This window comes from Mycteria americana, chromosome 5 (genome assembly GCF_035582795.1).
Source record: "Mycteria americana isolate JAX WOST 10 ecotype Jacksonville Zoo and Gardens chromosome 5, USCA_MyAme_1.0, whole genome shotgun sequence".
Taxonomy (NCBI): Eukaryota; Metazoa; Chordata; class Aves; order Ciconiiformes; family Ciconiidae; genus Mycteria; species Mycteria americana.
In genome coordinates, this window is record NC_134369.1 from 61,898,731 (window position 1) to 61,920,595 (window position 21,865).

The 21,865-nt window shown below is 46.8% G+C and overlaps 1 protein-coding gene and 1 long non-coding RNA gene across 8 annotated transcripts in view; one reads left to right on the plus strand and one right to left on the minus strand.

The window, feature by feature from the left end:
* Window positions 1-931: 931 nt before the first annotated feature.
* LOC142410677 (uncharacterized) lies at window positions 932-11,322 on the minus strand. Of its 4 annotated transcripts, none has more exons than XR_012776010.1 (6): window positions 10,199-11,118; window positions 9,237-9,353; window positions 8,093-8,269; window positions 7,504-7,627; window positions 5,050-5,181; window positions 932-1,676 (listed from the first exon to the last, which is right to left on the minus strand). It is a non-coding gene; the product is annotated as an uncharacterized LOC142410677 (long non-coding RNA). The 4 variants fall into 4 exon arrangements; XR_012776011.1 differs by lacking the exon at window positions 932-1,676 and adding an exon at window positions 11,220-11,322 and having other exon boundaries at window positions 2,485-5,181; window positions 10,199-10,907; XR_012776012.1 differs by lacking the exon at window positions 932-1,676 and having other exon boundaries at window positions 2,485-5,181; window positions 10,823-11,118.
* A 580-nt stretch (window positions 11,323-11,902) lies between these two features.
* The window catches only part of RCOR1 (REST corepressor 1), an 87,467-nt gene continuing 77,504 nt past the window's right edge, over window positions 11,903-21,865 (plus strand). For 2 of the 4 annotated variants that reach the window (XM_075503614.1, XM_075503617.1), the window contains exons 1-2: window positions 11,903-12,125; window positions 12,239-12,298. In XM_075503614.1, the coding sequence (XP_075359729.1) occupies window positions 11,939-12,125; window positions 12,239-12,298 (247 nt within the window). In that variant the 5' untranslated portion in view covers window positions 11,903-11,938. The remainder of the gene's footprint in view (window positions 12,126-12,238; window positions 12,299-21,865) is intronic. The other 2 variants (XM_075503615.1, XM_075503616.1) reach the window with 2 other exon arrangements.

Below are 21,865 nucleotides of genomic sequence, written 5' to 3' on the forward strand. Positions count from 1 at the left end.
GCAGCCCGGTTCTGCTTTCTGAATTAGAAAGTTGAATGTAACATAGATTAACTTTAAAACCTACAGAAAAGGGCAAGTAGCATTTTTGATGTGCGTGAGACGTCTGTGCCCATCTGACTAACAGTTCACAATTCACGGAGCGGTGTCATTCATAATTCGCGTAAATGCTCACTTGCTCACCCACCCACAGCCGTGTTATATGCTGCTTTTCCATGCAAAACGCTCAGCCAGCGATAAAGCCCAGTTAGCATCACGCTATCTCTGCTCTCACACAGATTATGCCACATCAGTGTTCTTTCTGTAGGGAATATATTTACTTGCTGTAAGGAGCCATCTAGTGAGGGTTTACTGCACATAAAATAAAAGTAACCGTTTCTTTACTGTTTCCAGGCAATACCGAAAGAAAAAGTGCTATTTTTTTTTCCCTTCCCCCCCCCCTCCATGTGCTCCTGCTGCACTCGAGCCACAGCTAAAGCAAACAGATTGAGCAGGTGAGGCTGTGCGGGACTGAACGCTTATTCCTCTGGCCTTCCCTTTACAAAAGACAGGGAGCACACGTGCTCACCCGCGCTCAGCTCTACTCTTGGGGTACCCACACGGAGTAAGGAAGAGTCCTGAAGGACCTGCCCCCTGTACTGGCAAGAGCGAAAGCAAAGTGAGTGGGTGGAGAATAAAGGGAAGGGCCGCGCTAGGCAGAAGTGAAAGGCCTTAAACCTGGTCCCGTTTTAGCACATGGGGAAAGGAAGAACAGAGCCAGCCGGTGAAGTGCCCCTCGTCACGCAGGCAGCGATGGCATAGCCGGGAACTTAATTCAATTTACAGAAGGCTAAGCCAGAGCCTCAGTCAGCAGATAAAGAGCGGTGTTTGAATGGTGGGCACTTCTGTGCTAGTTTTTGTTTTGTTTTGTTTTGTTTTGTTCTTTAAAGAACGATGAACTTCAGCAGATGAAAATGCGAGAGTAGAGCTGAAAGTGTCCATGCACTACAGAAATTTGAAGTTACTGCTCCTGGAGCATCAAAAGCACGGCTACATTGCAACTCTATATTGTTATGCATTTTACAGTCTGCAGAAGGTACTGAACACACCGAGTTAAATATTAAGCACTCAGTCAGGGAAATGACAGCAGCTTTTCTACAGGTTCGAAGTAAGATTTTGTGTTGTGCTCTGAAACCATACCCAGTGAGTGTGGCTGGGTGGAGGGAGGGGGGTGCAGGGGCAGCATCATTCATTTTGGTTGTACTGAAGCAGTCTCCAGGCTAAATCTGAGCAGCCGCAGGCAGCGGGGTCTCCGTCAGGGTGTGCGTGGGATGCTCCACAGCAGGCGATACGCCGGAGTCTCCATCGTGACATTCACTGTGGAGCCTCCTCCAGCCCCTTCAAGCCTCTTGGGGTGGGAGTTTGCAAGCAAGCAAGCAGCTGCGCATCACTTTGAGCAGCCTTAGGCTGTGCTGGCACTGGAGTAATCCCCCCCATCTCCTGCCTGTGTATTTCCAGCGCTGGTTCTCAGTAGGCAGCTTTTCCGTCTCTCAATAGCTCAGCTCTGTGCTCTCCCATGTTCAGTTCCCTTAGGCATAACTGGCCAGCCTTCGATGGGAGAGCGCTGAGCGTCAGCTCCTCTGTAGGGCTGAAAAAAATGGCTGGCACACTGGAGGAAAGAGACTCTGAGACGTTTGACACTGTAATACACAATAAACAGGACAGTAATTTTTCATAGCTACACTGCATATCAGGATAGGGAAAGTAATCCAACTTTTATAAACAAGCCTTTATTCTACAAAACCCAGACACTCTCTCATGCACAAGAAAATGCTCTGAATTATGAATGCCTGTCATTTTACAATAACTATTCCTTGCCTTTTTTTTTTTTGAAAATGCAAACAATGAAAAAGGGTTTTTTTTACAGTGAGAAAATCCTCATTTTTAGTCGGTGGAAAGTATTTGACTACATCAATGATTAATAGGTTTAATGTAATAGCTGCAACTGAAATTTAAAAAGCAAACAAGCCAAACAGAGCCGAATGGATTTGTTATAATGATTTCATTAGGGATTTTTAAAAGTTTGCTTTATACTTGCAGTTTGTTGTCAGAAAGAATTGGCTGAATTCAGTCAAAATGGTTTGTTCTTTGTCTGTCTGTGGTCACCATAGCTACCATTTCAATCTGTTAACATATGTGGTATTATTTTGTTCCTTTCTCTTAAACTCTATTCACAGATGCTGTCAAGATTTTCCTTTGTACATATCTGATCAGTTTGTGCCAGGTTTGGCTCCATGCCTTTTCAGACGAGAGCCTCTGATGAGGACAAGGTGGTTGGGCAATGGAGCAGGTGCAGCAATGGAGACAGGAGGAGAAGCTGGGGTGGGGATGGCTCCTACTCCACTACAGCATGGGATCTGTGAGAAATACCTTGGGAAGACATTGTCAGAGGTGTATCTATTTTCTGGAGAGGTAGGTATTCCCTGGATATGCTGTGCTGCTGTAATCAGTGGATTATCAGCTGGATATCCTCAGCTGCTGTAAATCAGTATAAATGCATTTATTTTAGTGGAGCTGTCATGCCTGCTGATGGTCAGGTCCTGTGATGTTGCTCATTACACAGGTTTTGGGTAAGGAGCCAAGAGATGAAGGGAGGCACGGCTACATTTTAAATAAATAAGTAATAAGATTGTATAGCCTCTATTCTCTTGCTTTTTCCAGTCTTAGAAAAGGTTCAGGTTGCCACTGAGTATGGAGGTGTATCCACTCTGGACAAGGTAGGTGATTGGAATATCTAGTGGAGATCAGGTTATCCACATTTCACATTTTAATTGGTGCTGAATGGGAAAAGAGCCAGTTTTCTCTATTGCTGAATGTGAAGATGATTGAGACGGCTTCATTTTCTTTCCAGCTGTGAAGCAGGCAGGTAAATGTATTAATGTGAGTATGTATGCAGTACAGTTTATAGTGGGGAAGCCATAAGAGAAATCAGATTGTCTGGAAAATATACAATTGTCTTTCACAACAAAGCTTTCAAGGTAAAGAGTAAAGTTAAGGTCAGCCTGGCTCTTTTTTTTTTTTTTTTAATAGTATAAAAGCCTTTGTTTAAAGCTCTGTGGGTCTGATTTTCAGAGCCGCTGAGCACCCTGCTCTCTGATTTCTTTTAACTGGAGATGTAGGTGTTCAGCATTTCTGGCAGCTGGAGCCCCTCTACTAATGCCCGCAGAGAGTAGCTGGAGAAAGTGTGAGAAACGTTATTGTAATGAGGGGCTAATTCTGCCTCTCCTTCCTGCCTCTCAGTGCAGTTGAAAGAGTGCCTGCAAGTCATGTTATGTGCATGGAGAAAGGGAATTCTGATTTACTGGCTCTGGCTCCCCAGAGGCAGGGATGCTCTCCTAGCACAACTCACAGCAAGTCACATCTGCATTTCCAATATAAGGCCCATTTTTAAGGACTCCTAGTTCAGCTATAAAAATTCACTTAGCATGCATGAATAGAAACCAAATTGACAAGATAGACCATAACTGCTCTGAAAGGGCCATTAGTTCCTGTCGTATGAAAAATCCACGTTTTAAAAAAGCGAGTATTGTTCACTTTTGCACAACAGACTGTAACTGTTCCTTCTAAGTCATTATAGCCTGTACGGAAATAATCATTTTCAAAATCACTATTGATACCACAGGCACAGAAACAGCAGGAGGCAGATGCCTGTGCTTGATATTAATCCAGAGCCTTCCAGTGCCTCTGAGCAGGTTCAGATCAGTGTAAACTCTAGATTTACACCGATGTAACTGAGAAGAGGAAGACCATGGTATAAAGATTTTGTCTGATGAGTGAAGAGTTTGGTGCAAGGTTTCTTGTGTCCTCAGATGAATCCCAGCGGTGCAGTGGCTGTGAGAGGGTACCAACAAGTTGTCCGTTGAGAAACACCACCCACCCCCTGTGCTCAGTGTTAGTGGAGAGGATAGGGGAAATGCATCTGTATCTGGTGCTTTTGGTGTTTAATAAGGGAAAAGCCCGGGGCAGATAGGAATGTCACTCTTTTTTAAATTGTGATTTTTAAGAGATACTAGGTCATGGCATTTTCTAGAATTGTTTCTTTTAGTTGGTGATTGATCCCTCGCTTGATGCCAAATTGAGGTCTTGTTGATTTTTTTCTTTTCTTTTCCAGGTTTTCGTGTGTTGCAGGTTTTCTTTAGACAAATAGCAGTGAGGAACTAACTTTGATTTCTCTCTCCTCCCCCTGAGATTGCTAGCATTTGAGATTTCCAGATTATATTTGGAATGAATGGAAGAGAGACTGTAAAATCAAAGGTTGGCACTAGAGTCCTGATGAGTTGTGCTATGCCTTAGGGATATGTTCACGGAAACACTGGGCCTGAGCCTTCTTGTACTGGTTTTACAACAAAGGGAATTTCCAGGGATTTCGGCAGTGATCCCCACGTACGTCAGAACGATGTGAATAAGATGATTTTCTCCACTCCCACATGTGTGTATGGACATACCAACCTATACATTTTTACTCTCTTACAAAAGTTTGCTTGAACCTACGACTACGCGGTTTAAGGTAGTAGGTTTTAAGGGCTATTTCAAATGCATTTCTAACAGTTCCCTTTCCCGTGGGAATGCCAGTGGTCAGAGGCCCTGTAGGATACCCCTGGCTGAATTTCGCTAAGATCCTCCTATGTCATGGGAAGAGATTGGGCTGAATGATGGAGTAAAGGGGGCTGTGTTGGCAGAAAGTCAAACTGGGGATTTTTGGGTAGGATTTCAGGAGCAAGCAGCTGCCTCTCAGCTGGACTTCTCTTCCCCATTGCTTGGATTACCACAATAGCAGCAAGGCAAGTGAAGAGGACCCCCAGGGAGGTAGGAGACCACCTGGCTGAGGGACTTTGCTGCAGGGTTTCCCTTGGAGCCCCGGACATCAGTGTGCCTCTGTGGGAGGGTGCAGGCAGGAGGCTGCCTGCTAGGTTGCAAAGGTGGGACACCTCTCTCTGGGCTGCCTTTTCTGCTCCCACCAGTGGATCCCAGCGACATGGGCCCCTGGAAAGCTGCCACCGTGAAGGGTCTCACATGGAGGAGTTGTCCTGCTGAATCTGGCCGGTGCTTCTTTTAGTCCATTAGCCTTGCTACTAGCAGCATTCCTCAAAGGTAATGCCACAGCACTGTGTGAGTAGCTGCTCCTGGGGAAAGCTTCTTCCCTCACTCAAAAAAAAAAAAAGAGATTGATTTAAATGCTGAAGTGCAAGGGATGGTATTCCTTGCAAAGCTCTAAAAATTAATATCTACTGTTAAACCCCTGGATCTCTTAATGTACAGCATCCAATCTTTGCCCCATTAGGTCTTGTAACAAAGAGCTCCCCGAAGGGATTGTGTGCATTTCTTGTTTGAAATCTCCTGTGAGAAAAATTAAGTTATTGGACTCCCGGTCACCCTGAAAACGATGGCAGCTGTCCTCTGCAACTCTGTCTCCCCTCACAGACTTTAGTATTGCGTGCTGGCTGCCCTGCTGCTGAGATAGTGATGATGGAGAGAAGTGAAATAAAAGAAGTTTATAAAAAGAGAGTGGTATCTTCCCAGGCAAGCACTGTGCTAGCTGCAGTTGTCCCTACGATGAAGTGGCTCCTGAAAAGGAAACCTTTTTTCCCCATTTGTTTTTGTAAGGAGTGATGAATCTCTTTGCACCTTGTGTTTCTCTTCTGATATGGAGATTTTCTACTTAAACACAGAACTGAGTGGAGCAAACTCATCAGCTATCTGAGGCTTTCTACTCTGATTTTGCTACGTGCCTCCTCCTCATCCTCAGGAAGGGAAAGGTGCCTGTCCCACCTCATACAAGGGTTGGTTTCTGTAAGAAGGCACCAGCGATGGAGGGGTTAATAACACCAGAGCCTAGCTCCTGTCTCACCCCCTCTCACTGCTGTCCCTTCCTACTTCTCCTCCTGAGCATTTCTTCAGGGCTGCTCAGGGGTACAGGGTGGGGGGCAGAGAGGGGCTGCCCACTCTGGGTGCTGCCTGTGAGGGGTGCCCCCGCTCTGGAGCCCCGCTGGCTGGGGAGCTGGGGGAGCTGAGGGGGAACAGGGCTCCTCAACAGCCTTAAATTTAATTAGCTGAGAGAAGCTCCCAGGAGGAAAAGGCGAGACGGGAGTCCTGTGGGAGCAACACGGGGTGGTGGGGAAGGCCACATGCCCCAGGAGCTGAATCCCTGCTAAGGGGATGCTGACAGTAGCATGTACAGATGGGTGACTTCTGTTCCTCTCAGCTTCACAAGCTGTGAAATAGCTCCTAGTGCGGATGCTGAAACAAACCCACTGGGGTCTGCATTCCCACTTTGCTGGGACAGACAGCGTGCTCTCTGCAACTCTGCCCGCACCAAGCCGTCCCCGCTGCTCTCCCTGGCATCGCCAGCCTCTGCCTGTGCAGGATTTCAATCCCATCCTCTCCTTCCTCCCAAGGCCAGCTCTTAGTGCCTCCCCTCTGGGCCAGCCAGGAGCCCCACTGCAGGCCAAGACGGGGTTTCCTCTGATGCTGCAGCTCCCCTGGCTCTGCCGTGCTCACCCCACAGCTGCCATCAGCCCTTCTCCTGCCTCCCCCCGCTGATCCAACCCCAGCTGCCTCTCTGCACCCTCACACTCCCACCACAGTCCTCCCTGTATTTTTTCCACTGGCCTCCCACTCACTACAGGATATGAGCCATTCTCTCCAGTGGGAAATAAAAGTTTGGATTAAAATTTGCCTTATTATTCCTTCTCTAAAAGCAGCTTTCAGGCTGAAAAGCTCCAAGGACAAATTTCCAAAGGAGTGCAGGAGATTTAGGGAGAGATTTTTAAGGTCTTTTAGTTACATTAAAATGAAATTAGATGCCCCTTGGGATTTTTTCAGCAGAAGGAGATGTTTTTGAAATTTGCGTATGATGTCTGTTTACATCTTTAGGCATCAAAATGCTTCCAGAGATTTGGGTTTTGAACACCTAAGTCTCCTTGTAACCAAAGAGAGCCAGGCATCAACTCCCATGCATTCCTTCCAAATTCCAGCCAAAATTGTTGTCGAACTTGGAGCACGAAGCTCTAATGTAAGAGATTTATAAACGTGATTTCTGCTCTGCTTTAGCAGGCAGCTTAGCACCAGGGAAAAAAACCCAACCCATAGTGTTGACTGTATAAACATCTTGTTCAAAGGGTAACATTTTCCTGATTAATAGCTTTTCAGTATTAAAAACAATCAATCTAGAGCGTGATTAATTGTCCCTTCTACTACTAGCAACCAAATATATGTGTGTATATATACATACATACATACATACATATATACACTCGTGTAAACACACAGGCATATTTTCACTGGGGTAAGCATTTTTAGTGTGTCTGTTTTCAGGGAAAATACAATATGCAGGAGGTGAGAACTGCTTTTTACAACTTGGGCAAACAGGAAGGGTTTTAGCTCTTGTAACCCTTCGTTGCAAGAACTGGCGGCCCCAGGGATGCGCGGCGAGCATTGTTGTCCTGGTGAAAGGCACGAAACACTCACCTGGGCAGGGAGGAGACCAAGAAAGAGGCAGAAGATGCTTCGCTTTTCGTCCGGGGCATGAAGTCTGCTCAGTTGTCAGGCATCCTCATTGCGTTTCTACTTCATCTGTATTTTACTTGTGGGACTGACAGGGTTAATGACAATAAAAAGTTTTCATTTAAAAGTTGGCAAGGAGAGGTGCTTTTTTCCCTTGACAAAGATAACCAAATTTCAAGAAATTATTTAAAAAGACAGTCCTGCCTGGCCCAACCTGTTAGGCTACAGCAAACACACAACAGTGACACCATCTTTATAAGGAAAAGACTTTTTTTCTCCCCTTTTGTTCTGATATCTAAACGGCTGAACAGGTTAACCATTACATTACAGTAATGTCCAGAAGTTGCAGCCAAGCTCAGGGACTAGGCAATATGCCGTCCTTGCTTTATGTGACTCAGTCTGCTACAGATTATATATATGAAACTCCTCCTGATCCTACACATGGCTTGATGATCCTTGGCAGGACATATGGGTGTGTGCAGTCACGTGTAGGATCACGGCCTAACGTGTCTAAATGAAATATTGATCCAGGTAAACATGACCCCATACCCACCAGAGACTCTCTTAGTGCTCACGGAGTTTCCTCCTCATCTGTCCCACCTTGCAGAACTCAAGAAGTTTTAACATCGGGTTTCTCCAGAGCAAGCGGCATGAGCCAGAGAAGTAGAATTTGTTGCTCTTTTGGCATTTCCAGTAGTCAGAGCTGCAAAAAGTGCATTCACTGTTGCTGCTGAAAAATAAAATACAATTCTGTATTTTGTGTACAGTCTCTGTGTACACACTCGCCTACACTCTGTGAAGAGTTTCCTTTATGGCCAGACAAGAATTTTTCAAAGTTTCCTTCAAGAACACCACCAAAATCTGTAGCGCTGTGTTGGGACACTCTCAAAACTTCAGGCTTTTAGCCGAAGCAGAAAGAAACCCAATGGCACCATTAAGGAAGCAAAAACAAACACGAAAAATTTTCTCAATGGTTAGAAACAAAAAGCTCCATCAGCATCAGAAGTGCTATGTTCAGGGCTCATGAGTTTCTGCAGAAAGGTTTGAAAAAGAAAAGCAGCCCTGCCAGGGATGAAGAGGGTTTTGTTGGCCTGGGACAACAGCTGTGACAGGTGCAAACTGGCTGTGACGGTGACAGCCCTGAGACTTCCTGCTCTGGTGACACACACACGTGCACAGTGCACACACACACCCCTTGGCACCCAAGGGAGAAGGCACCGATCCGCTCCTGTTCCTGGGCATCTCCTCATCTTCTGCCGGGGATAAGGAGTGGCCTGGTGAGTGGGCGGGAGTGGCAGAGTGTGCCCTGCTGTCCCAGGCGATGGCTTCGGCACGGGTGGCATCTGTCACGGCGCTGCCAAGCAGAGGTGGGGATGCAGGGGATGCGCTGCTGCTCCAGCCCGCTCCTACGGGATCGTGCTGCTCAACCCCGCTCCCGGCAGGCGCAGGGCCGGGGCCACGGCTTTAGGAAAGGCAAACAGTTGTGAAGTGCCAGCAGTAAATGTCGTTTCAACAGCTTAAAAGAGTGCAATCGTGTTATAAATATTTTAGATGGTTGACTTAGATTTTAATCCTGGGGCCTAAGCGGGTAACAGCTATGAAGAGAGGAGGAGGGAGGGAGGGAGGGAGGGAGGGAGGGAGGGAGAAGAAGTGAAGGAAGACCAAAATTAGGCCCCAATTTGCAAAGCCATACACACGTGTCTCGGTGTAAGCACGTCTGTGGCCTCAGGTTGAAGTTCAAGTGGAACATTCAGGTGTGCTTCAGCCTAATTCTTGGGTGAGCTTTTTTTTTTTTTTTTCCCCAGGGCTGGGACCTGCAAAGCAGATGGAAAAACCTTTCGAATTTCACTCAAGCTCATTTTTAAATGAAAAATTGGGTGTTCCCTTCCTGCCCTTGCATTTCTGGAGTAGAAATTGGAGTATGGATAAGGATAATGAACACTCTGCCATGTTTGCATTCCTGTCTATCATGAAAATGTATTCTGTGCTAAAGAACTAATACACTTTGCACCAGGAAATATTTGTGGCTGTCAGTGCTGGGGTTTAAAAGCATTGCTAATTATTCCCCTAATAACATTTAGTTTTGTGAGCTAGAAAAAGTTACTTTTATGTAGTGTAAATAAACTTTTTTTTTCTGCTGTAAATAAATAACTGTGGTGAATAAATATTCACAGGGACATGCATGTGTACATGAAGAAAACTGATTATGTGTCTGTCAGTATATACACACAACACACATACTGAGTATAGAGGGGAAAGAAAATGTTGTAAAGAGGTCAGTATGCTGAAAGAAATTACCATGCATTTCAAAAAGGTTTTTCTTTCCCTAATTTTAATGGAGCAAATAGTGCACGAAAATTAAGGAGGACCCTTTCCAAACTACTACCTAGAAGTGAAATCTTTTTGATAACATTAAGCACAATATAGAAAAGCAACGGTAAGCCCAGTACTAGAGGCCGTAGCTCTCCCTCAGCCGCTCTTTCCCCCTCCCCCTGTGCAAATTCTCTTGGATTAAAATGGCAGAGGGAGGAGGGGAGTGGCTGGGGACAGTTTGGCTGATAGGAGATAACCGCTGCTAGTCAAATTGGACTTTTAATTGCATGGGCCAATAAAAAAAACTTGCTACAGAAGTTCATTTGAATGAAAATAGAAGACACACCCCACAAGCTGCTTTCCATGATTATGTATTGTTTTCCCTCACCCTGTTGTACAGTTCAAGTCGCAAATAAAAGCGAGCAGTTTGTATACTTTCGTTGCCCTTTTCTGCCAGGACGGGTGTGGACCCCCGTCCCCAGTTCATCCCCGGAAGCAGAGAGGGTTCGCCGACAGGAGCCTCGTGCAACAAGGAAAGGAAAAGTGGTCTCGCTTCCCCTTTTGTTTCCTTCCCTCGCCCCGGCTCCTTCCCACTTTTTGGGAACGCTGCCGCTGGAGGCGGGCGGTGGGGCAGTACACACGCTCCCGGGTCAGGCTCGGGAAGGCACAAACGCGTAGGACGATGCAGCCCCCGACTCCGAAAGCCTGATCTTACGACGGCAGCCATGCGGGGAGGGTTTCCGTGCCCTGCCAGGCCGCCGCAGGCTGAAGGGGCTGCTCCGAGGCCCCGGCCCCAGCCACGCCGCCGAGGCCTCCCGGGGAGCCAGGCGCCTCGCGGGCAAGGCGCGAGCCACGGCAGCTTGGGGCGCGGGGCCGGTCGCTCACGCTGGGCCCGCGGGGCGGATCTGGGCTTGGCAGAAGAGCCCCTCGAGGGGACGGGGGGCTCAGGAGTTACTTGAGAGGACCTCACTTCGGGGCGACCACCGCCGCAGCCTGGGGCGAGAGCTTCAGCGGCTCCTTGTGACTGTGCGAGACGCCCCGGCGGGCGGCTCTGCCTGCGGGGGGAAGCCGGCAGCACCCCGCTGACGGGGCCTGATCCTGCCTTGGGCTGCGGCCCGGGGGCCCCGTCCTTGTGGTGCCTGTTTCCCGGCTGGCTGCTCTCATCCCCTCAGGGCTCCGCTCCCGGGAAGGGTGAACCTCCCCCTGCGCTGTCCCGCACCCTCAGCGCCGCTCCCCCACTCTCCTCAGGGCACTCCCGGCCGCTGGGCCCCCCCAGCCCCTCGGAGGACCCCTTCCCCCCGCGGAGCAGCCGCCTCTGCCGGCAGAAGCCGTCCCGACTGGGTCGGGCGCAGAGCCCCAACACCAACCAACCGCCCGCTGACCCTGCCGGCCTCGGCGTCCACCAGCTACGGCCCCGGGGCAACGGGGGCTTTGTATGGAATCCCATTCAAACCACGCCGTAACCTTCCGCCGCGGCGGGAGGGGGGGGGGAGGGAAAGTAGTCCCTCGCCACCCTCCTCCCGGGGCTGAGTTCACAGCGGGGCGGCGGATCCCACTGCCGCCCCCTCCGCGGGCCGGGCCGGGGAGCGCCGCTCCCGTGGGGGCGTGCGAACCCGCCTCTCTCCCCTCCGCTCCGGCGCAGCCCTCGGAGGAGAGGTATCGTTGGGCGGAGAGATCGCGGAGCCCTCACACGTACGGCCCGGCGATACGCCTCCACCTAACCCAGCAAACGGAAGCACCGGGCCGCTACGATGGACAGGAAACGCCGTCCAATGGGCAGGCGGGCTGGCCTCCCAAAATGTAGGTTTAGCCAATGGAAAGGGGCGGGAGCGAGGGGAGGCGGGGCCGGTCACAGGCAGCAGTGCAGGTTGAACGGAGTCCCAGCGCAGGGCTGGGATGAGCCTCAAAGTTCGGGGCGATCGTGGTGGGGGATGTAGCAGCGCCGCTGCCGCCGCGCACCGGCCCGCCCCGGCTCCCGCCCGCCCTCGGCGCCTCCCCCAGCCCCCCCCCGGAGTTTTAAAACTCTGATTCCTCCCCCCCTTCCCTTCTTCTCCACACCCCCCCCCCCCCCACCTTCCTCCCCTAAATGCCAGCCATGATCGAGAAGGGCCCGGAGGTCTCGGGGAAACGGCGGGGCAGGAACCACAACGCCGCCGGCGCGAATAATAACAACAACGGCGGTAGCAAAAGTTTATCCGCCGCCCCCAACGGCATCAGCAGCGGCAACTCCTGGGAGGAGGGTAGCTCGGGGTCCTCCAGCGATGAGGAGCACGGTGAGAAGCAAGGGGGGGTTGGCGGTGTGTGGTAACTGAGGGGGGGGGGGGGGAGGGGGGGTAGGGGCCGGGCGGGCCCACGCGGGTAACGCTTCTCCCTCTGCCTCCCTCAGCTGGCGGCGGTATGAGGGTCGGGCCGCAGTACCAGGCGGTGGTCCCCGATTTCGACCCCGGTAAGTCTTTATTATTTTTTAGAGGGGGGCGACTCTTCTCATCCATTCCTTTGGACCCCCCTCGATGAGCGGAGCCCGGGGGGGGTACCCCTCCCCCCCCCCAGGCTCCGCTCATCGAGGGGGGTCCAAAAATAATTCCCTCTAATTCTAGTCCCAAGCACCCAGAGCAAGAACAAGGACCCCCCCTTACCACCCCCCACCCCCCCCCCCCGGTTGATAAAAGAAGTCTCGATGCTTTCCAGAGGGCGCTTTGCAGGCAGGGAGGAACAGGGAAGCTGGCAGGGCTAGAAGAAGCAGGAGATGGCAGTTGGGTGGTTTTTTTTTTTCTTCTTTCTTTTTGTGTGGGCTTTTTTTTTTTTTTTTTACACCCTCCTGGACTGGTGTGTCCGTGAGCTCGGTGGTAGCGGTGGAACTACAAGGCATCAAGTTGTAAATATAATTTTTTCGAAGGTATTTAGAAGCGACTTGGGTCTGTATTTTAATTTTCTCTCCTCCTAAGAAGCTGCTCGCCTCCCCCCTCCAAAAAAAAAAAAATGTTTCACATTCCAGCTATTCTGCTGCGGTTCTTTGTAAGCTAATTTAAAGTGGTATGGAAGCAAATTTTGAGCAAACAAAGGAATTGGGGCTGTGCTGAAAGGCAGGTGCTGGAAGCACGTTAGTACTGATGTATCTCCGTGTATAGAAAGACAGGCTGTTGACCTCCTTAGTTTGAAATCTAAGCAATTTTTTTTTTTTATTGTTCCTTTGTAAGTGGAGGTTGAAGCTAGTGAAAACCCTCCTCCTGTCTGGAGAGCCTAGCGTTTGGAGTTGTCCCTTTGCCCAGCCCAAACTTAATTGAATCCTCCGCACCTCTTGCCTTAAAACAAAAAGAATGGTGTGGAAAGCCACGGTGTCTCCTTATCGAATAATTCTGAGAGTTACTATTGTGTGGATTTGAGAAAAAGGTTTCTCGTGGATCGTCCTCAGGCTGTGCACTAATATGTTGGATGCCTTTTTTATTATTAAATATATATGTTTGTTCTTAACTGTTAAGGTCTCGGGGGGGGGAGGGGGCAAAGAGGATTTTTTTTTAAGTTTAATATTACTTGTATTTATTTCCAGAATAATTTTTCCCCACTCCTTCCCCCCTTCATTTCCTTGACAAAATAAGATACAAGGTCTTGGCACATGGGAACTCCATTTCTTGGTTGACCAGGAGGAGGAAGGGAGGAGGGGGGGAAGGAGGAGGAGGAGAAAAAGTGGGGGGGAGGAAGGGGGAGCTGTTAGTTAGGCAGCAGTTGACACTGTTTTTCAATCTGTAGGTCAAATGCAACGTTTCTGTAACACAAAACGCACATCACACTGGCTATTAGCCAGGTATCACAACAATACTTGGGCTTTTCGATCACCCCTGTGAATTACACTCTTTTGTGCAATTCATTTCTCTATCAGAATAGATGGAGGGGGAAAAAATTCTGTGTGCCTCTTCCTCACTATTATGTGCTCAGTTGTACATTGTTCTGTTTTTAACTTATAGACGTACAGTGACCTATACAAAGGTTACTGCTTTCTGTGCTGTGTGGCGTGGAGGGGAGAGGGAAGCGTGTGATGTGGAGAAACAAATTTTTTTCTGAGTAATATATGCCCTAACACAGTATCAGCAGGCACTTTTGTTTGAGTACGCAGTGTAATATAGCAAGCTCTTGGTAGATTCACCCAAAGTAAACGATCAATCTTCTGATGACCTGAATGGGCATCGGATCTTCCTTTACTGGTGTCTGGGCTTTGGGTCCTCCTCTACTGGTCTCACTATTTTTTTTTCATTTTTTTCTTTTCTTTTTTTTTTTTTTCCTTAAAAGTGTGTTTTTTAGTTAACAAGTTTGAGGTGAACTTTTGTCTGCTTGTGTATTGAAGAGTTGGTTTCCTGGCCTGCGGAATTACCCAGGAATAATTTTGCAATGCAACGTTATTCCCTGAATTTTGTGATCTCTTCTCGGTCCTAAAGGCTAAATAGCCACGTTGTGTTTATTTGTTATGCCTCTTTTGTTTCTGTGTTTAAGAAGGAAAACCCTAAATAAGCCTAATACGGTGCACTGAGACCTTTTGACTGAAACTGTTAAATTGTCCCGTCTCGCTGGTAATTTCAAAGTTAAATCAATGGAATAGTGTTATCGGAGTGCACAGATGCTATGTCTGTTTCTCACTAGAAATTTTAGGGACTAGTTGACTAAAGGATCCTAAAGCTTGAAGGTTGCTTGGTGTCGTGTTGCGGAGGCTTTCACCTTCAGATTAGCTGGCTGGTAAAATGCGGAGGGCTCATGCTGCTCTAGCTGTGTCTGAGGGGAAAATGGCACAGATTAGGCCTTGTGTGTATTTTTTTTTTTTAACTTAATGTTCAGTTGTACCTCGGGTTTGGCTGAGGTATATCTGTAACTGCTGATTCTTACATCAGCATTCTTACGTGGCTGTTCCTCTGTCCCCATACATAGGGGCAGAGAAAGCATTTAATTTTGTTTCACTTCTCAGCCACATGCAAGCTGTAGCAAAGAGCAATAAAATCAGGAAAGCTTTTCTGAAATCCTTATCTGTGAGACTATGGGAGAAAAGGGAGGTAGACCAAGGCAGTGGTGGGATGTTGGTCTGGGTTTCATGAATTAAATAGGCAGCGAAGAGCAAAAAAGTACCAAATGGTATGGCCTGAAAGTGAAGAGAGTGCCTCCTCAATGATTGCCTTAGGTTTAGGGAGGGAAGGGATCTCAGCACCTTTCACTTAGCATGGAAGAGGATAGAGAATGCTTGTCTCTCCCTTGTTTGAGCAGAGTATGAGGAAAATGGTTAAGGGTTGTGCTGCTTTGGTTTTGCTTAATCCTTAGAACCAGAAAATAACAAGTTCTCATTCTGGATTAAAATATCTTGGTGCAAGTTTTTAATTCTCTTTGTGGCTAAAACTTGCTGTGGCAGTAGCGAAGGAAGGGCCTGATGTGATTCTTTGACTGTAAAAATGCTTGTGGCTGGAATCCTCTGTAGGAGGTGGTCCTTACTCGCAGCTCCTTTAGTAAATCTCTTTATGCTGTCAAGGCCTATTCCATGCACTGGCAGAGCCTATAGGTTCTTTGCCAAAGTTAATGTTGATATCTTTCTTACCTATCCCAATCTCCCCTTACTTCGTGAAAGTAAGTTCTCACTGCATTGATCCCACTTCTTTTATTCTCTCAAAAACTTACACCTCTATTATTATTGGTGTAGTACTTACACCTCTATTCTTATTTCTATAATAAGAATAGTTGTACAGTAAATGCAAGGCTTTTGCACAGGCAACATGTTTAATAAGCCGATTTAACTAGGGAGAAGAACAGGCAAAACTTTTTAGGCTGAAAGTCCCATGCCAGAGCTCACTAGAATCAGTAAAACTTGCACTTCAGCTGTGTTTCACTGTTTGGCCTTGATTTCACAGATGTGATGTGAAAAATTGCTGTTGTCTCTCCTATTTCTTCTCTTATTAGAGCTCAGAGTCAAATATTTGCCAGTTGAAAATTCTGTGCATTAAACAAAGGCTGGTATCAGTAGGTCAGCATTTCCTGTGAGTTCTGGGACATTGAAGGTTTTGAAGAGGGAAAACTATTATGGTTCTTTTAATCCATACAAATGAAACCCACATGTCCTGTTAATGGAAAAACTCAGTGGAAGGAAACATTGTATATCCTAAAGCTAAATAAAAATCCTTCCTATGGGGAAGCACTGATATTGGGCTTGACCATTTTACTTGTTACTTATTAATTTATGCTATTGGAACATTGAAAATAGGAGGAAGAATACATTAGTGAGCACTTTAACACAGCCAGTGAATTTAAGTAAAGATTAAAGCTTCCATAATTTTGAGGAGTGTTAAATAACTCCCTGAAGAGAATGGTCTCTCCTGAATTCTGACATGTATTGAAGGCAGATGAGCTTTTCTTTCTCCTTTATAGCACTACAGCTTTAGATTCTCTCATTCATTGTGATGGCAGTAAAAATACAAGCCACATCTTGTACCTTTGGACATCAGTTGTGTTGGTCATCTTTGAACAGCTTCTAGGGCTATTTCCAGTGGAAACAGATGAGCAAAAGCTGGTTTGACTCAATAGTGTCTTCTTGTAGAGATCCAAAGTTGGGATGTGTGTCAGTTGGGAGACTTCAATCCCTTGTTTGCAATGCTGCTCTCTTCCCAGTTTTTTGTTGTTATACTGTAATGGTTACAGTAAAAATGGCGGAAGGAAATACTCTGTAGTGCTTGCACCTTTAGGTGCAGAAAAGCTCCTGGAAGGTGCTCACTGCCAGAAAGTCACTAATCCTTGGGGAGCTCCTTCTCTGGTCCACACTGTTAGTTGTGCTCTGCATGCTCCTGCACAAACACTTGATATTCTCTGGCCGCCTTTCATGGCCCAGACTGTGTGGTTTCAGTGTTACCAAAAATGAAGGGAGGGGGTGGGGGGGAAGAAAAAGAAACCAACCACCCTTTTCAGTGTAGTCAGAAACTCTGTCAGCGTAGTTATGTCTAAGAAGGGTAAAAAAAACCAAAACAAAACAACTCTCTGATCTGGAATGCCTGATATGGAAGTGGTGGCCATGTCCTAGGGGAGGAAGCTGGTGCATCCATCCATCCAACTCTGGCTGTTAAAATGTGCCTACCCTCTATCTATTCAGGATCAAAGGTGAAAGTATAATAATGGGACAGCCCCTGGATGGCTGATTTCCCTAGAATAGCTGTATTTCTCTGAGGGTTGTAAAGGCCAGATTTCATTAGGTTGTGTCTTCAGCTACTTCTTGGGGTTCTCTGCAGAAGCACCTATTGGCCTACACAATAGGGACTGTAACCCTTTAACAAGAGGTTGTTGGGTTGTTAGAAGCCCCCTTATGACTTGCACTTGGCAAGGCCAGCTCCCAGCCAGCTTGTTCTGTTTTTTTGTTTGCAAATAGTCCTACTCCTAACAGTCCTAATAGTTTGCAAATAGTCTGAGTACCCAGTGACTGTAAGAGAAAATGGTGTTTAGATGAATGGACTCATCAGAAAGGGGTAGGAAGAAAGTGTGCTCTTCAGGTGAGACTTTGGGATCTCTATCTAAGCAAGTGGAAAAGTCAAAACCAAGCTCCTGAAACTGGAAATACTGGTATCCTGGAAAGCTATCTCATCTCCTCAAATGACTTTGCCTTAAATGCAACAGGCAGGAACTCCCTTAGTGCAACAGTCTCTTTGGAAAAGAAGGGAGAGTTAGGAGGATGTTTGATCTAATCAGAAATACCAAACCATGATATACTAATGACCAATGTGTTTGGGCTGACAGAGGCTGCCTAGTATCTTGATAAAGCAGGCACGCCTTGGTCCTTCACTGTTGTCCGAGAAGTGCATTGTCCCCAGCAAAAGTGTGTTTTCCTAATTAGGTGGTGGAAATTTAGGTACTGTGGGTTTTATGTTAAACTTTCTGGTGGGAGAAGAGGAGCTTTTCCTCCTAGTTGTAGTCTGCTCTGCCCCTTACTCCCTCATGGGCTGTATTTGTCTTGCCCTCCTTCTTCCACAAGTCACAGCTTCTCTGTGTGTGCTGTACTGCAGAGCAGATGAGAAGTTCCTCAACAGGTGCTCCACCAAAAGCTGTTGCCAAAACCTTGTTTTTTTGTCTGTCTCAACCCCATAGGCATTTAGGCACAAGTGGAGGGGGTTCTCAAGGTCAGGCTGGTCCCCAGCAGCCCTGGGGAAGGGGGAGATGACTCCTGCCACCTCCTTACTGTTCTGGCAACTCTGCTGGTGTGTGGGTGAGTCTCAGTCTCATCTTGTTCTGTCACTGGTATGTACTGCTGGTCCAGTCACTGCGGCAGGGGAGGGTGCAGTCCCATTACACCTACATTAGGAGAATGAAGCTGACTTGTAGATGCTGACACTTCTGCTTATCCTCTGTTTTTTAATCCATCTTGGAGAAAAAGGAGAAGAGTAGTGCTCAAGTTGGGGACTTTATTATCCATATCTCTGGCACCTCAGCAGGAGCACAGCTGTTGATTTGGTGCCATACCTTTGTTACCTCTGGGCTGCTCACCTGAGGGAGACCATTTTTAAACCTGTGTGGCTCAGTAGTTAGGTTTCACCTAGTCTGTTCACTTTTCCTGTGGAGGGGTGCAGAAGCTGCTGGTGGTGAGCAGAGCTCCTGCTCCACCTTATTCCAAGGCATGGCTTTGGAGCTTTCTCGTTATTCAAATAGTACTAAGAACATCCTTCCCAAACCTGAATGCTGTAGTAAACAAACAAGTCTTGGTGCCGCCAAAGCCTGTGGCTTCCTTCCCTGCCTGGCACATGCAGTGTTTGTATGTGGAGGTAATAGCTGTCTCATGTACTGACAAATGTATTAATGGCTGAACTGGAATTAATACTAGGTAGAGTGACTGCTTTGTTCTTCATAGCTGGTTCCTGCTGCTTAATGAGTTGCTCTTAAAACTCTTGTTTTCAGCCCTAGTTAGGTCTGTGACTTGGCCAAGTGAAGGCTTAGAGCTCCCTGTGATTAGTCATTATAATTAGCTCGGAAATCTTTGCCTCTCTGATCAAGGTGCACTGTATAATGCGGCTTATAGTGGGCTCTAGTCCTGCCACATACCTTCAGAGTAGTATAAATGACAGTGCTTTGTTGGACATCCGTATGTATTTTTTTTAACTGTGTTGTAACTTTAATATACACTTTTTTAATATGTGCCAGGCAGGTAAATCTGAAGTAACTGACTCCTCAGAAACTTGTGGTTGATGCTAGGCCCTGCATGGTTGTGGCCAAAGGCTTGCCTTACCCATTCCAAGTGTAAGGTAAGATTGAGACATGGTGACTAGTGGCTGGTTGAGTCTAGAGACCAAACCAAAAAGAAAACTTTGGGGTAGTTAGAAAGAGCATGATCCGTTCCTAGGAAGTCTGTACCTCTTTCTGCACTGGGTGACCTTGTCTTTTGAGGCTTTGACTTGACAGTATAACAAGATGAGCAATCCCACATTCTTAAGTGTTTAAACTTGAAAGAACAGTTTGAAATTCAGTTCTCGAAAATACAAAGTTGATTTGTAAACTAAACCTGGTCTTAAAAAATGCTTTTATAAGGAATGTTAGATTAGTGTCTCTTTCTTTAAACTTTAGAAGCTTTTAATTTATAGTTCCATATGAAAGTTTTGACTTTTTATGCTTTTCGAAAGTGCAAGAGGATGTGCTCAGCCTCAGTGAAGGCAGTGAAAGTTTCTCCAGCATATTCTAGAATTGGGCTGCTTTTGTGCTCCTCTTGCTGTTTGTTTTGAAATGCAACAGATTGTGATGTGAATGCCTTTAAGTATTGTAGGTCAAACTCAATAAATTTCCTTCACTTCTTGTAAGGTTTTGAGACTAAACAAGTGAATTTAACCTACCTTTCCAAGTATCTTAAATTCAGCTCTATGCAGCAGCTTGCTCTTTGAACTTCATAAAGGAAGTATTGGTAAATGTTGCCTCTCTGGGGGGAGGAGGCTGCAGCAGTGTGATAAAATTGCAAAAATCCCCTCTCAGGAGGAAATTCTAGTTTATGCTTCCCCCTTCAGCCCTGTCCTTCTATCGTACAGGTACCTCTAGGGGACATCAGCAGGGTCTCATATGTACTCTGTACGTGTGTAACTAGGTATATCTCTAGAAAAATATTCCCCTGCCCCATTAGGGGCAGGAGGATAAGGTTGTGTGTTTTTGTCCTTAAAGTTATTTCATCTTCCTTGCCACCTCCCTTATCTCTGTGCTCTTCACCAGGATGGATTTCACAAATAATAATCTGAGAGAGCCTACGGCTTGTTTTTGTAGTGTAGTTGTCTAATTAGAGGAGTCTAACCATGTGGCTGTCTATCGCAGCTTTTCAGTTCTGCTGTCTGTAGGTATCTGTGATAACCTGTCATGATAGCATGTGCATGCAGTTTTAGATGACTAGACGTCTTATCAGGTTGGGATTTACTTCATGCAGAGACTTTGATTTGAAAGTTGGGTATTGAAAATAATTATTAGTGTACGTGACCTTGAATTGGTGTCCTTCTAGACTTTATAACCATAGTATGAAAGCACAACGTAACACATGTGTAATCATAGTCGTGGCTTTCTGGGTTCAGAAATCTCTAAGGAATACCTATAAACAAGGCTTGCACACAGGGGCACAATGCCTGCCCTGCCCCCTAAACCATTCCCTGGTGAGAGTCTCTGGAGAGGGCACAGAGAGATTCTAGTTCCACCGGGGGGCCGGGGACAGATAAAGGCTAAGGAAAACCTCTCCTGAGTAGGAAACAGCCTCCTCTCTTGAGGAACTGAAGTGGCAGAACTGGGAAAGTCTGGTTTACATAACAGCATTGCTTTTGAAGCAACTCTTTTCTTGCAGCTTGCATTGAAATGTGGAGGTTTTTCTCTTCCCTCTGACTTCCCACCTTCTTTGGGGGGTCTAAACTTGTCCCTCTGTTCTCATCAATAACATCAGTTTGAGTCTTGGCCACGTGCGAATGGGGATGGGGGAGGATTTTTCACCTCCTCCCCACCCTGTGTTGAGAGCTAGCAGGCACCGTTGGCTGGAGTTGTATATAGTTCTGCGTTTAGGTTGCTAACAGCTGCGTGAGAAGCGAAAAAGTGCCGCATCTGTAATCCAAGCTTTTTTTGTGCTAAACAGTGCAAATGATCTGTAGATACCATCGTGCATGTTGATTCCTGTGGCTGACATCTCTCCATCCCTAGGAGGGCACTGCTCTGGGTGCTTTTGGTGGGGGGTAAAGGGCTGTAAAGGCAGGCAGGCATACCAGGTGTAGTGCTTGCACTTTCTCAGTATTGTTTTCTGTCTGGGAATCTTAAAGATGTCCCTCCTGGGACCCTTGTGCTGATTTGTGCAGCTGCCACTGCGCTGTTCATGACAGTAGCCATGGGAACACAAGTAGGATGATACAAGTTTAAAACTCCAACTTGTTGCTAGGCAGACCCAGCTTAATGTGTGGATTAAGTAGTCTTAACAACAACAAAAAACCCCTGTTCTGATATCCTACCTCTTTCATGGGGGGAGACAGCTCGGGTTGCCCCAAATTCTGAGTCTTTGTCTGTAGGCTGGCAGAATGAAACCAGCCCCAAAAGGTTCCCCTGACACCAGCCAACCTTGGGGGAAACCCCTCTTGTACATCTGAATAATGAGTACGTGGTGGCCTGGTGAGCGGGAGTTTCAGCAGGTAGGTTTTGACGCTACCTTTTCTTAAAAACAAAGTGATGCGAAATAAAAAGATGTGCCATCCAATGCAAAACCATTGCACTGCTCGTACAGTCTAAAAGTTGTAGCCTGCATTAAAATAGATACTGCTGAAAGTGACATACACTCTAAACAAAGGTCACTGGCTTAAAATATCACAAGATCACTTCTAAACTCTGGCTGTAAAAACTTTAAATTATGACTAAGGCAAGGTAAACACCTTCAAAACTTACACTGCTTTTGCACACTGTTAGTGTAGATGCTGGTATGTGCTGGACGAGCTGGGTTAGACCTTTTAACTTGGGCAATCTCTTGTTGATAAGTTGCTTTGTCCCAGGTTCGTGTTTTGGCACTTCTTGTTCAAGA